The sequence below is a fragment of the Mixophyes fleayi genome, chromosome 12 (assembly GCF_038048845.1).
Source record: "Mixophyes fleayi isolate aMixFle1 chromosome 12, aMixFle1.hap1, whole genome shotgun sequence".
In the NCBI taxonomy this organism is placed as follows: Eukaryota; Metazoa; Chordata; class Amphibia; order Anura; family Limnodynastidae; genus Mixophyes; species Mixophyes fleayi.
The window spans coordinates 79,616,733-79,632,799 of NC_134413.1; the positions used below are offsets into that span (position 1 = coordinate 79,616,733).

General features: G+C 39.5%; 2 protein-coding genes across 3 annotated transcripts in view; one reads left to right on the forward strand and one right to left on the reverse strand.

Annotated features, from left to right (window-relative positions):
- The window catches only part of LOC142108392 (Fc receptor-like protein 5), an 87,550-nt gene that overhangs the window by 26,281 nt on the left and 45,202 nt on the right, over positions 1-16,067 (reverse strand). The gene's annotated exons all lie outside the window — the stretch shown is intronic.
- The window catches only part of LOC142108163 (Fc receptor-like protein 5), a 43,775-nt gene that overhangs the window by 7,673 nt on the left and 20,035 nt on the right, over positions 1-16,067 (forward strand). For both annotated transcript variants that reach the window (XM_075191777.1, XM_075191776.1), the window contains 7 exons: positions 3,312-3,578; positions 5,171-5,452; positions 7,370-7,627; positions 9,654-9,914; positions 11,633-11,914; positions 12,525-12,776; positions 13,988-14,251. In XM_075191777.1, coding sequence (XP_075047878.1) covers positions 3,312-3,578; positions 5,171-5,452; positions 7,370-7,627; positions 9,654-9,914; positions 11,633-11,914; positions 12,525-12,776; positions 13,988-14,251 — 1,866 coding nt within the window. The remainder of the gene's footprint in view (positions 1-3,311; positions 3,579-5,170; positions 5,453-7,369; positions 7,628-9,653; positions 9,915-11,632; positions 11,915-12,524; positions 12,777-13,987; positions 14,252-16,067) is intronic.

Genomic DNA, 16,067 nt, shown 5'->3' on the forward strand with positions numbered 1-16,067 from the left:
CTGTTGACAGTCTATCAATGACAGTCACTCCGTATGCTACCACTTTCAGTTGTATTCATCCTCAGATGACCCATCACCTTTAGAGATGTCTTTTTAACCTGGTAACAGCGATGTTAATGTACTGAATGTAAGGTCTTGACCTGTTTTGAATAAATTTTAATTGTAGAGCAATTTTGCAACAAACAGCCCCAAGCACTCACCCACTTAGCTCCCTGAAGAGGGCAAATCTAACTATATGGTAAATCTATCTATATGGGGTATAAGGTTGATACATGGTTAGGGCCCACAATGAAGTTTGTTGGAAAATACGAATCCACTGTATGTGTCTTGATGATTTGTTATGCAAAACAGCATCTATAATAAAGACACTTTAGTAGAACTTTTCTTAACAATGTTTCCACATTCCAGTTCAAACTCATCACCACTATTCAAGGTGCTGAAATACACACTCTATCAGCTCTTAAGGCAAGCAAGAGAACCCTTTTCCTGCTGCCTTAAGATAACGGCAAAAGTTATCTCTGTGGAGAATGGTCTCTCCAACATTATAAAAAAAAAAAAATGTTTCACGATATAAAAAATATTAGTTATAGACGAAATTTCCGTGGACTTTTTTAAATACATCCGACAGTCTTTTATGTATAGTTCTAATTATACATAAAAGACTGTCGTAGTGTTTAGTTGCTTCTTTGGCCTTTGTTTGTTTGCATTTATTCTTCTTTGTGTGTTCTCTAGTTATTTATATGGTTTTGTACCTAGACTTTCCTTGTGCAAGAAATGCAAGGAGCCTAGAGGGTCTTTCCTGGTAATAGTGGAAGAGAGAGAGAATTGATGGAGTTGCTCTTTGAGAAAGGGTTGATGAGAAGGAGTGCCAAGCCTCAGCCTCAGCCTTTTTAAAGTTTAGACCTCACAGTGTTCTCTACATTCCTGTGGAGGCAATGACATTATTGCACACACGTGGATGCTCTTTACACAATGGCATATCTGTGAAAACGACATTGCTATGTTCAAATCAAGTGTGCCCATGCACGAGAATACTCTTGACGGGGCTGGCTGCATGCACCTCACATTTGTGGTGGGGGGCACACGGCTTCCCTCTTTCATACCTACAATAGTGCTTCAATCCAAGGAGAAGTCAAAAATTATATTTTTTACCACCACTTAGAGGAACAGAGTGTATTATTATGTAGATGAATTCCATGAAGTTGGAACCTACAGGAATGGAGGAACCTCATAGGTTCATTCCAGTGTGTGTGCCCAGCTTTGTTCGATGGCACCCACTGCAAAATGAGGAGAGGGATGTTCTCCTTAAACAGCTTAATGCTATCAAACAGGTTACCTTATATCATAACGCATGCCCTCTAGTTGGGTGCATGGTGTTGCCAGCATTGGTTAAACCTTTGTTGTGTAGCTATTTTGCAACAGAAAATAAAATTAGTCCTGAGCACTCGCCTACTCAGCTCCCTGAAGATGAGATAGAGGGTAGGTCAATCTTCGGGATAAAAGAGTGTTTAAAGGCTACCACGTAATTTGTAGGTTAAGACAAATCCAACGCATCTGTGTTGATGACTTATTATACTAACCAGTATATCTACTACAGCCATGGAAACTCCTTCATAGCTATGTTTCCACAGCCTAGCTCACAATTGTTGCTGCTGTCCGAGGTGCTGAAATTCAATCAGCTCTTAAGGCGGCAGAGAAAATTATCTCCAGGAATAAATGTCTTAACTTTCATAAATTGCAGTAAAACTATATTTTTTAATGCTGCAATAAGCAGAGATTTTTTTAAAAAAGTTAGCGTTTACCAAAATTGGGGTTAGGGCTTTAATAAATAGGCTATTCCGTACAACTATAAAAGAGGCGTTAGTGTGTAGCTGTTTCTTTGGGCCCTTCTTTGTGTGTTGTTGTGTGTTCTCTAGCTACTTAGTTGCTTTTCTACCTAGACTTTCTTTCTGTAAGACATGCAGAGAGCATTGAGGGTCTTCCCTGTAGGCAGTGGGGGGGAGAGAGAGAGCCGAGGGATTTGCTCTTTGAAAATGGGATGATGAGAAAGACTGCCAAGCCCCTTCCTCAGACTTTTTAAAGCCTTGCGCTCAGAGCATTCTGCACGCTCATGTGCTCGCGATGACATCATTGCACTACTGTGGACGCTCTCTACGCAATGGGATATGTAAGTCAATTGTACATTTGCACGAGAATCCTCTTCTGTTCCCACAACTTTGGCCCGCCTGACTACTCTTCGGATTACACTTGGCTCAGTATATTCCCGATTGACTTCTGACTCGGACCGTTTGACCTCTCTCCACTGCAACTGGCTAATGGGACCGCGACCTGCGTGCCCTGCGCAGCTAAGCCCAAACCTCCCTGGGGTTTGGGCTTAGCTGCGCAGGGCAAACCCCAGGGAGGTTTGGGCTTAGCTGCGCAAACCCAAACCTACCTGGGGTCCCTGGTGAATACCAGGGGCACAATAGACTCCACACCCGCTAGTTCAGTGGTGCTAATACCCGTTTGTAGAATCTTAAGCTTCCATACCACAGCCGAGCCTGACAAAGTCACAAATTATTTGTTATCCCCTCTTAAAAATATTTGCCCACATGCATTTTGGTAAATGCTGATCTCTGGTTTATAAAAAGTACTATTATTTAGAGAGGATAGTAGCTGCTTGGAAGCGAGCCAATCACATGTCAGATGCTGCTTTCTAAAATTTCCCTTTGATTAAAAATTCCAGGCTACACTTGCGAGCATTTTTCTTATGCTCTGGATAAACAGGCTGGAGATTTGGTAGACTGACTAAATGAATACATATTTTTCCAACATTAATTCATAGATAATTATCTAATCACTATATTTATTTTTTACTAGTCAAATAAATTAGAAAATTACATTTGGTTATTTTGCATAGATAAAAATAAATCGGGGAGAGGGAGATATTGAATTAAAGGTTATGTATCACATAGCAACACGGTGGCTCAGTGGTTAGCACTTCTGCCTCACAGCACTGGGGTCATGAGTTTAATTCCCCAGCATGGCCTTATCTGTGTGGAGTTTGTATGTTCTCCCCGTGTTTGCGGGGGTTTCCTCCCACACTCCAAAAACATACTGCTAGGTTAATTGGCTACTATCAAATTGACTCTAGTCTGTGTGTATATTAGGGAATTTAGACTGTAAGCTCCAATGGGGCAGGGACTGATGTGAGTGAGTTCTCTGTACAGCGCTGCGGAATTGGTGGCGCTATATAAATAAATGATGATGATGATGATGAGGAGCCTTCTTACATGACTTTCTCCCTGATTTTCTTCACGCCTCTCCCCCAGATCTCACCATTTTGCGTGTACCTCGCTTCGTTTTTGAAGGGGATACCCTGACTCTGAAATGTGACAGTCGACTTGATGTGAATACTACCACCGCAGTGGCGTCATTTTACAAAGACAACAAACTCTTAAAAGCCATGAACCCAGTAACGTATTTATTTATCGGAAAAGTAGACAGCAATGTGGCTGGAAAATATAGGTGCTCAAAAACAGCTATCTTTCTAAACAATGAGAGAAATGCCGATGATGAAGAAATAATCTCAGTCACAGGTAACTTTGTTTTCTCACTTATTTAATGCTTTACCCTCAAAGCAAGTTGGATTCCCCTAATCGTGACAAACTAACCTTGCCTCAAGTATTGTGTTTAAGTGGTAGCTGGGTGTAGTTAAGTACAGAACAGTGCAGACAACTGACTTGAAGCTGGTGTTTGATAGCGCCATTTGTCTGAAAGTAACACGTCATATCGGTTTAGTGACATAAATGAAAACCTAACATCATAACTGAATAGCTACATCTAAAGACAACACTTGACGTACTTTTTAGACAGTCTTTGGAGAAGCAAACTCCCTTCGTGTTGAGCCCACTGAGGATGATTATTATTATTATTATTATTATTATTATTAATTTTTATTTATAGGCCGCCACTAGGTGTCCTTAGCGCCGTACAGGGACAAACGAAATTACAATACGAGGTGAGACAGCACAGTACAGTAAACAATAAGCACAGTAACTCAGTGAGCTCAAAGCCCAGCTAGAGAGGGCGGGGGAGGGGAGAGGGGACGATCCGCCAATGACGGAGTCCAAGAGGGAAGGCATGGATGACAGGGAGACCCCCAAGGGGAGAGGAGGGAGCGAGAGGGGACGGGGAAGGAGGGTCCTCAAGGAGGAGGGCTACGTAGCTGGAGAGCAGAGTTAACAGTGGTGAAGACAGAAGGAGAGAATACCCTGATTAAAGGAGCGTACAATCTTAGCGATGATTAGGAATGAATTGTACCATTTTTGAAATAGTCATCCAAAATTAATATTCCATTTTATTTATTTATTGATGTATATAAACTACAGGTAGCAATAACAAGTAGACTATAAATATATATATAAAATATATAAGAGAAGTAGTACTCTGGGGGTCTCTCAGAGTAGATATGTGTGTATATATATATATATATATATGTATATATATATATATATATATATATATATATATATATATATATATATATATATATATATATATATCTGTGATGCATAAGAAAGCTACATGAGCCCAATTGACTTGTTTGCATATGATTGTCCCCAGCATATAGAAAATCAGCAGAAGTAAATATTGCATAAACTCTGCTAGAGAAGGTATCTAACAAGAGTGTATCTAACAAATGATCCTACATAGAATAAGGGTTACATTTAAGAACTGAAATCTTTCTGCTTCGTCTGCATATGTAATTAATAAGATGCTAAGAAAAATGGACTCACCATTTACAGTGATTGTGTTTGGATTACCCTTGCAAATAAGGGACACCATATGCTCCACATTGCAAATCCACGGAGGGCAGTTGTGTTTTTCTTGCCGAAACGCGACAGTCACACCATCAGAGTGCACCATCAGAATGTGGTAGCGGGGAGAGATGACCAATCTAGCACTGAAGTGAACAGTACACATGGCATCTACATGAGCTGGCTGATGCTTTTGGTCTACCAGGAGCAGGATTTATTTATTTAAATAGTTATTGAAAGCTTGAACCTCCCATTCAGTCATCACTGCTACCATTTTAGTCAATACAGATCTCTTATAGTTAACCTATTAATCTAGCGTCAATATAGTTTTATTTTATTCATATACTAACTTGGATTATTGTTTCTTCCAGAGCTGTTCTCTGCTCCAGAAATAAAAATAATTCCATATCCAATATCTGTGGGTGCTGACATGACTCTGACGTGTGTTACAATTCTTCATCCTCTCAAATCTGGTACAGAACTGTACTTTGCTTTCTATAGAAATGGATGGCATGTTCAGGGGCTTAGTCTATCTAATCAATACAAAGTTCCGTCGGTTAAGGTAGAGGACTCTGGAGATTATGCCTGCGAAGTGAGAACTGCAACAAACAGTGTTTGGAAGATGAGCAAAATTTCACCTATTCAGGTACAATGTGAGTATGGAATACACAACGCATTTCACTACATATTAACCTGCAAGTAATACAGTAATCTACAGTAAAGATAAGAGAACAATCTAATAAGAACTATGGAGTATATCTTTTATTGAAATAAGTTGTGTAATTAGTTGACGTTGAAATACACTGCAACTCCTGTCTATTCCAAATAGAGGTGTTTAACTGTACTCTATATATATATATATATGGTACTAATACGTTAATAAACCTATAGGAGAGGTACAACACTATCAAACTGTATTAAGTGATGTCACAAGACATACTTCAAAGAGGTAATCTGGCCCATGAGCCAAAAAGATTAATTGAGAGAGTCTAGCCAGGAGCCTTACATCCTCCTTTATAATCTATCACAGTATCAAGCACACTTAGCACCAACAATGCCTATTAGCTAAAATAAAAAGTTACATGTTACCCAGAGTCCCATTATATACATTAGCCCTTGTGTACAGTGTAAGAACACATTAATAGTAGGGTAGAAATCATTCTTTATATAGATTATATTCTACTTTAGGTTGCTGCCTATACAATGCATTTGAAAAAACGGTTTAATGTGCAGCAGTCGGGAGCTTTCCCAACCTTTTTAGTTACATGTGACTGTTTTAATATGATATAATAGGCCTGATTCATTAAGGAGAACAAAAAAAAAAAACAGGAGTAAATTTGCACCTTGGCAACACCATGTTATATTGGAGGGGGAGGTACATTTTAAATGTCAAGAAAAATGTATAGTTTATAGCAGTGCTCTATGCTGTAGTTGTCTGGTTATCCTATCTGACATAACGTCCCTGGGCAGGAGTCCAATTGTGGTTGGGCATTTAATTCAACTTTATCACACTATTGAAAGACCACTAAAAAGCTAAAGTTAAAGTTGGTTAAAATATAATATCTCCAGAGTTTTAGATTATTGGGCAGCACGGTGGCTCAGTGGTTAGCACTTCTGCCTGACAGCACTTGGGTCATGAGTTCGATTCCTGACCATGGCCTTATCTGTGAGGAGTTTGTATGTTCTCCCCGTGTTTGCGTGGGTTTCCTTTGGGTGCTCCCGTTTCCTCCCACACTCCAAAAACATACTGTTAGTATGGGGCAATATGCGCAAATACACCCATATTTCTATAGATATCCCCCCGTTATCCCTGTATGGACGTGACCCAATGTAAACAGTCTATGTGACCGTTTGCAGGATTATTGGCTTAGATGGGAATGCGTGGAAAGAGTAAAATCGATGATATGATTCTAGGACCACACACTTTATTTAATCCTTATTATTTTTCTCCAAAAACACTGCACTTTTTAGCCTCATTCATGCCCTAAGTAAATGGGTAAGTGGACATTAAGACTGCACTTGTTTTATATGACACATTGCTAGCTTTCAATGCTTTTATTCCATTGTTCCTCCAAATGCGCTATCACCGATGAAACGTGACTGGATAGCGCAAAAGACACCTCATTGAAAGAATCAGCCAATGCCCAGTTGCCAGCAAGGCTGTGGATGTGTACAAATAAAACTATCTTGCAGGCAGATAGAGAAAGGTTCGGTGGCCACTTGCTAAACTAGTAACTCCCCCCAAAATAACGAAGCTCCACCCCTGAGGGTCATTTAAGTATTAATCATCCTACAATACAAAATCACATTTTTGCATTTGGGTGCAATATGAGTCGAATTGCCGTCCCATATTTGTCAAGGACCGCGTTGGTCCATCCAGCTTATCCCATCTCAAGGAGCCATTTGCCTCATCAACCTTTATCTTAACATGCTAATCAAAGTACTTACTGCATATACAGACAAGTCATTGCAAAATGAGATGCTTGAGATCAGAAATACACATCAGCGCTGGACGCCCGGAGAGTTGTGTCTTTACTAAGGCCTGTTATGTCTTCATTTGTTTTTCATAGATGCGGTTAAGCCTGTAGTGATCTTCTCACCAAACTGGAACAAGATATTTAGAGGTCAGAAAATTACTCTATTATGCGACTTTGGATCCAGCAACCAAGGAATTCAGGGATTTTCCTGGTACAGAGATAATAATCAGCTCAATAATAATCGTAGATCATTTACAATTTATGCTGCTGGTGATAGCGACATTGGGAATTACCAGTGCCAAGGCGAATATGGGGAAAAGAGTGACCCCGTTCATTTGGATGTTTTCTTTGGTGAGTAAATCAGCTCAGCCACACTCAATTCATAATATGGAATCCCTCTTTAATGAGTAGCCAGGCTTGAAATATCATGCATGCATTTCCAGTTAACCCTGTGAAAAAGAGAAGTCTAATGTATTATTTTTTCACTTATTTCATATTCCCGTGGGCCTGAGTCATAAAAGAACAAAAGGGAGCACAGCTGAGACCCATGGAAACAATGATTTACTGTATGAATTAGCGATTGGATTTTCCGAAATTATCCAAACGTGCTACCATAAAATAAAAGCCTCTGTCTTGCCCCCTTGGAGTCCTAGGATGTCCCAGGCCCTTGTTTTAAAGATGGTAGTCTCCAATGATTTACCGTATTTCCCGGAGTATAAGACGTACCTTTTTCCCCAAAATTTTGGGTCTAAAAACTGGGTGTGCCTTATACAGGGGTAGTAGCACTTACCCTGTCAGATGATTCCTCTGTCCGGTAAAGTCTTCTTTCTTCTGTCCATTCTGATCCTGATGCTGGAAAGTCGCTTAAGGTCCTCTTCGCGATGACCGGATGTGGTGCGTGAACCGCATTTGGAACACACACTTCCGGTTTCTGCATTTGGTGTTGGTCCTGAAAGGACATTCGGTCATCGCGAAGAGGACCTTAAGCAGCTTTCCAGCATCAGGATCAGAATGAACAGAAGAAAGAAGACTTTACTGGACAGAGGAAGCATCTGACAGGGTAAGGCAGAATTGACTATAGCGTTGTCTCTCCTCTGTATATGCTGCACAATTACTCTGTGAAAAAATTGAGGATAATGTCTATCCTCAATTTTTTCACAAGATTTATAAAGGTGCATCTTATACAGTGGAGCGTCATATACATGGGGAAATACGGTACTTGTTTTATGTGCTCTGATGATCTAGTGGGTCAAGATATTTCATTTCCTCCAAAAATATTATGCCCAAACTTAACTTGATAATGTTAGTCTCAACTCCTAGGCCAAAACTTACCCAAGTCATGATTCTGAACCTAACCCAAACTTTAACCCTAGACCTAACATTTAGCCAAGTGCTAACCCAATCAAATTTTTTCACCAGTGGAAACTTAAAAAAATTCTGATGCTTCTTATTGGAGATACAGTTGCTAGTAACCAGGTATGTTTGAGGTTCTAGAGGCTCGCTAATGGGAAATTGGTCCTTCACGTGTGTCCTGAGCCCACTTAAGTCATGAAGTGGCCTGTCGTGCTACACTTTATTTTACCTGTGATTCTGTGAGGACATTTGGAGCATATACACTGTCGCAGTCACCTAAGAACAGGTCTTAGCACCACTTCACTAATTTCAGCTAATCACTCAAACCGTCGGGTCTTTATGCTACTCCGCTTAATCCTATTTTAATGATAGATAGATAAGATCTATCCTATAAAGATCTTTTGAGTTCATCCGCTTTAAGCAAATACATGGGACAGATAAGATACTGAAATAGACTGAATTAGGTGTCACTATTTCAGTTTTGGTCAAACGTGATCAATATTTATTTAGGCCACATGACTTAAGGAAGAGCCACACCAAGTATCAGATATCTGTCAAGAATATATATATATATATATATATATATATATATATATATATATATATATATATATATATATATATATAATCTTCCTTAACAAACAATATATTTTACATACCTTTACTTCCAAATAATGGACCTGATTCATTAAGGATCTTAAATTAAGAAGTTTCTTATTTAAGTCTCCTGGACAAAACCATGTTACAATGCAAGGGGTGCAAATTAGTTTCCTGTTTTGCACCTAAGTTAAATACTGACTGTTTTTTCATGTAGCGCACAAATATCAACTTTAAATTTCAGTGTACAAATAAGCTATCAAGTATTTGTGTAGTCATGAAAGAACAGTCAGTATTTAACTTATGTGCAAAACAGAAAACTAATTTGCACCCCTTGCATTGTAACATGGTTTTGTCCAGGAGACTGAAATAAGAAACTTCTTAATTTAAGATCCTTAATGAATCAGGCCCAACATCTTTATTCCAGTATGGCTCATCCTGCAAGCACCTCACTCCATCCACGAAGGGGACATCGTAACTTTAAGTTGCCAACACTGGAGTTCTGGATCAGTCAAGAATACGACGTTTTACAAAGATGACAACGTGATGAAATTTTTGGACACTCTCTCCGACTTAAAACTCGGCGTTGTATCTAAAAACACCACGGGAAAGTACAAATGTACAAAGTTTATAAACACTGGAACACAATCGAAAATTTATTTCGCTGAAGAGTTCATTTTGGTGGCAGGTAAATCTAGGTCATTTTATTTTTTATGTTTGTAGTTTGTATCTTTATAAGATAAAAGGGATGTTAATAAATGTCTACATAATACCTATATAAACAGCGAGTCCTGATGTCATCTCTTATAATTGACTAAGAAACCTTGTGAACTTTAAGGAATAATATCCCCTCTAATGTAAATTGCTACAGATAATAATTGTCACCTTTGAATCCCTCCTTCGAGCCCCAACTCCGTCCTGTTTTATTATCATATTTTTTTGCTATAGCTTGTAACACTTCTTTAAAATACCTTCTATTATGTTATTACAGATTTGCATCTCTTTTTTTGATAAAAGGTATTAATTTAACATATTAGTGAGATTAAGGGTAATGGTCGACCCCTGAAGTGCATTTGGCTGCCTATCACTGGCCTACAGACTTGTGATTTTATATGGTGTGACATAATCAGGGGAACAGGTGCCATCTCTTTGGGGAAGATGGGGAAGAACAGCATCAGTAAACCACACAAGTCCAGAGGTTTCAGGTTAAAACCACAGCTAGTTTACTCACCTGCTTGCAAACAAAACAAAACATAAACAAAATCCTAACCGTCTGGCTACTAGCTAATACATTTTAGCGATACCCTCTCTCAGGTATTGGACCTTGTGTCCAAACACACACTCAACATATCATTGCTCACCACAGCAGAGTGTCTCAGGAGGCATCTCACCTCCTACCCAGGTCGGAGACAATGATTGCATATTCTAGCTGCTTTTTCACAGCCACCTCACAGGTGCATCTCTTGATCAGTCTGTTTAGAGACTGGAAGGCCAGAAGACCCGGACTGGGCCTTATGTATGGAGCCCACCCTTCTCTTTCTCCATACATAACACCAGGGACCCTTACCATGGTTTGTTAGAGCAGGGAAATACCCTGTGGGAAGCGTCACCAACACATCTACACATTCTCCCTGGTGTTTTAACGTACACAATGCTGGAAGCCTGGGACACATACCTCTCTTATTTAGCCTCCTTCCAGTGACTCTGTCACAGTGGTTACTGTACTCCTTGGTGACTTATAATACCCATATCATTTAAAGTAGGGAGTACATTATCCCAATAATTAAACAACAAAAGATAATTAACTTAAACATATAAAAGATCATAAAATAAGGCACAGAAATGGGCACACTTGATAAACTACTATTTTTTTTGTTTTTGTTTTGAATGGCCCACAAAAGTGGAATACACTTACATTTTTATAGAGTTTATAATACAGATATAGATTCTCCTATCCGTAAACCTGTCATCCAGAAATTTCCAAAAGAAAAAAAAACAAATAATAGTAAATAATTGCAAGAATATCACCAAATGCGTGGAGTACTTGTGATGGGTGGAGCTAGTGATGTCATCGTCTATAGTGCTCGTCAGCGAGGCCATTAGGCCTCCATCACCTCCAAACCCCGTTGGCGGGGCTCCCTTTGCAATGAATATAGTTTTGCCTCTGACTCCAGCCACTGTGACAACAGAGACATTAAGATTAGACTGACCTTGGTCTAGAAACAGTTTGGATTATCATCATGCTTATATCTGGTTTTTTTTTCAATTGTCTCAGTGGGGAGAATGGTGGAATGCGTCAATAAGAGAATAGATACAAGGGGATCTGAAGAGAAGAGTTGTGTCGATTTGTGACTTTAAGTTTAACAATACTTGAAATCTAATTTATTTTGCATTGTTCTGTTCTAGAACTTTTCTCTCCTCCAGAAATAAGAGTATACCCTCATATAATAGTTGAGGGTGCTGACATGACCCTTACCTGTTACACAACTCTTAGTCCACTCAGACGGTCTACAGTTCTGCAGTTTGCATTCTACAAAAATGGGCAGAAATTGCAGGAATTCAGTTCATCTGACGCCTACAGAGTTCCGTCAGCTCAGCTGGAGCATTCTGGGAATTATACCTGTGAAGTGAAAACTTCGTCCGGCAATGTGTGGAAGATGAGCAAAGCGTTACCGATCAATATACAAGGTAAGTGTAGCAAGTTTGCTGGATGCATTTTATTAAACATTTTGTTTCATTAAAGATTTTGGGGCTGATCCAGAGTTGGAGATATGCCAGTTTGCGTAGCGTAAAATAGACAAATTCTGTGTATGCCCAGAAAACAGAATGTACACCTATGTCCGTATGCATGCCTGCTTGCATCTTACACTTGCTCTTCCTTATGACTTGAGAGGCAAGTTAAGGGCTTATCTCTATTCACACTCCATCTCTCCCACTACGATCGTCCAACGATCGTCGCCTCTCTTCCCCTCTGATTACCTCTTCCAACGCACGTATTGTATTTAATTCTGGAACCTATAACAACGATGCATTATCGTCTATAAATTCAATAACCCTTACTATCACTTCGAACTTAGAATATGACGGGTAATGTTTTAATAATAAAACAATTAACAATTATGAGATAAGTGTATTGTGTGCAATCACATTGTATTGCCTCCATATAATTTTATACATTGATTTTAATGATTGTTGGGGTTTTTTTGCTTACGCCTATGTACCGTTTGTGTCTTTGGATGCTAGATTCACTTCGCCAGAAAAAATTGGTTTTTAACTTGAGGTTATTATATTTCTTTAGGCATGGCTGTGGTGTCATTCACACCAAATGTTGGAAAGATAATCACAAATGAATCTATATCTCTTACATGCACTGTGGATTCTAAAATCATAGGACCCCAGACGTATTATTGGTACAAAGACAATAACAAGATTAATATAACTCAGAAAAGCTTTACAATCCCAGCTGGGGCCGTGGAGGACAGCGGGTATTACCAATGCCAGTCCAGTAATACTCATATTAGCGACCACGTCCGACTGGACGTCTCCAACAGTAAGTCAACAAGATGTAGAAGTGTTGAATGATAATGCTTACTTATCATTTTTATTTGGATTTTTTTTAATTAGTTTTAAATAGTGATGGCAAAATTTTATGTGAATTGAATTTGAGTTGAGTTTTGCAGTGAAACAGGTTGTTTCTCAGAGGTGCAAAGTCCCAGAGATACAACCTTCAAGTTCCATTCTGCATTATATTTGTAAAATTACATTTTAGCCTCTCATCAGAGGTGGTAGAGGCTAATACAGTAGAGCAGTTTAAACATGCTTGGGATAGACATAAGAATATCCTTATAAAGAATAAAGGATCAAATAGGGTTTGAGGTTCAGGGCCGGATTAAGGGAATGGAGGCCCCTGGGCTAAGGGGGCCTTCATTTCCCGTGAGGACCCCCCAGTGAACCAAGCCACCCCCCCCTCCCCGTGAAGCCCCCCCTCCCCTGTGAAACGCCCGATATCCCCCCACCTCGGTACTTACCTCCTTCTCCTGAAGTCATTCCCCGGCATGCTGCAAACTCCTTAATGAGGAGATCAGGTGAGAGTGAAACTCACGAGATCTCCTCAGTAAGGATTACTGAGCGCTAGGGAAGGACAGCAGTGAAAGTGTTCAGCAGCATCAATTATGCTGCTGAGCACTTTCAAGGGCCCCCTGGATGCCTGAGGCCTCTGGCCTGTAGCCCAAATAGACCTCGGGTTAATCCGGCCTTGTTGAGGTTACCATAGGTCAGTGGATTCCAAACTTTCTCAGTTTGAGGCATCAATAGGGTCTGGCATCCTTAGGGTCTCCATCATTTTTTCAAGGAACCCTTAAGCCAAAATATTTACCTAGAAGTCCCCTGCCTTGCTTACAAATGGCCCTGGCCGAGGCACCCCTGTGAGATTTCCATGGTACCCCACGGAGCCACGGCACACAGTTTGGGAACCACTGCCATAGGTTAATAAAACAATGGTCAGACTTGGTGGGCCAAACGGTTCTTATCTGCTGTCAAATTCTATGTTACTATGTTTCTATGTTTCTAGAATTGGGATAATGCTGGGAATATGGTTCTGCTTTGTGGATTGGTTGTGGTATGATTGGGGAAATTTAAGGCCAATTCCACCAGCGAACCGTACAGATTTTCATGTCCAAATGAGTAGCAAGGTGAATCGTTTTGTTAATTGCCCTCATCACTAGTATTAAATATAGCTGTACCTTTTTGTTTTTATTTCAGGTGATCTAATTCTGCAAGCTCCTCCTATTATTTATGAAGGGGACACAGTGACTCTAGGATGTCACCATCGTCCCGGACTAAATTTGTACCGTGTTGAGTTTTACAAGGATGGCAATTTCATGAAGATAGTGGATACCGGGTCTGACTTACAGATGGGAACAGCATACCGAAACATGACCAGGAAATACGGATGCACCAAAAGAAATGACATTTCTACTTTTAAGTTTAATTCTTACATTGCAGATGCATTTGTTTCCGTAACAGGTAAAATCAAGTGTAGTTTTTATTTATACAAAAACTGTTTATTTTGATTGTGAATAATCCCACACACCTTTCTATTGATTGAACTGCCCTCCTTAATTTTAACCATTACAGAAAAAAGTGATGATTATTCAATATGTTTATAGCAAGATTAAGGTAATTTGCGGATAATGGACTTAGCCTTCAAAGAAATCTTCAATGTTCTCACAATGTAAGAGCAATGGCAAAGAAGATTAGAGTATAATCATAAAGATGGCAATTAGGAGAAAAGTGAGAAGGAGGAGGAGGAGGAAGAAGAGGAGGAAGAGGAAGAAGAGGAGGAAGAGGAGGAGGAAGAAGAGGAGGAAGAGGAGGAGGAAGAAGAGGAGGAAGAGGAAGATGAGGAGGAAGAGGAAGAAGATGAAGAGGAAGAAGAAGAAGAAGAGGAGGAAGAAGAAGAAGAAGAGGAAGAGGAAGAAGAGGAAGAGGAAGAAGAGGAAGAGGAGGAAGGGAAAGAGGAGGAAGAAGAAGAGGAGGAGGAAGAGGAAGAAGAGGGGGAGGAGGAAGAGTAGGAGGAGAAAGAGGAGGAGGAGGAAGAGGGGGAAGAGGAAGAGGAAGAGGAAGAGGAGGAGGAGGATTAGGAAGAAGAAGAGGAGGAGGAAGAAGAAGAGGAGGAGGAGGAAGAGGAGGAGGAGGAGGAAGAGGAAGAGGAAGAGGAAGGAGGAGGAGGAGGATGATGATAATGTTGATTATGATGCAAAAGAAAACATTGACATGGACGGAGAGAAAGATAATGAGAAAGTTAATGATAAGGAGGAGGATGAGGATGAGGATGAGAAAGATGAAGACAAAGACGATGGTGACAAATATGAAGAGGATGGTGATGATGAGAATATATATTTATAGAAGGACTGTAGTTGGAGACAATAAAATAGACCAGTGCCCCCAAATAAAATTCTATACTAGGTATATTTGATTAAAATAATGAAATATGATAAACTGTATAACAAAGAAACAGATAATGAGGTTGGAGAAGGCGGAATTTAAGGAGAAAAAGTATGAGGAAAGAAGGCCATTTAAAGACGATGGCAGTAATGATGGTTATGTTGATAATTATAACAATGAACGATGATGGTGACGATGAGAATAATGATAATTATAAATAAGATGCTGATGATGTTGAAGAGCTGGAGGAGCAGGAGGATAATTAAGAAGATTAAGGTGATGAGGATGAATACAAATAAAATGATAATGGAGAGCAAGATGAGGAGGATTATGTTTATAAGACAATAGTGATGATGAGAAATAGAAAGATATCGGTTGGTTATAATGTTGGATATATGGATGAAGATGAGAATAATGATAATTGGAGAAGAAAAACACATCACCAACAAATACAATTTTTTGGGGGGTCTATATAAGTAGTGATGATATTAATAATGCTGATTAATATGATGATGATTATGACTGTAATGCTGACTAGACTGGGATTAATGATGCCTAGAAGATTGGTGATGAGGATGATAATTTAGGTTGAGAATTAGGATGAAGAAAAGAATAAATATGAATAACTGATGGCGAAGGTGGAAGATGAGGATGGAGATTAAATAATACATGGTAGTGATGATGATGACGATGATGATTAATGATGATGATGACGACAATGGTGATGATGACGACAATGATTGATGATATTGACGATGATGATGATGATGACAATGATGATTGCTGATGATGATGATGATGACAATGATGACGATAATGATGATGATGAGGATGATGATGATTGATGATGACAATGATGATGATGATTGATGATGATGACAACGATGATGATGAT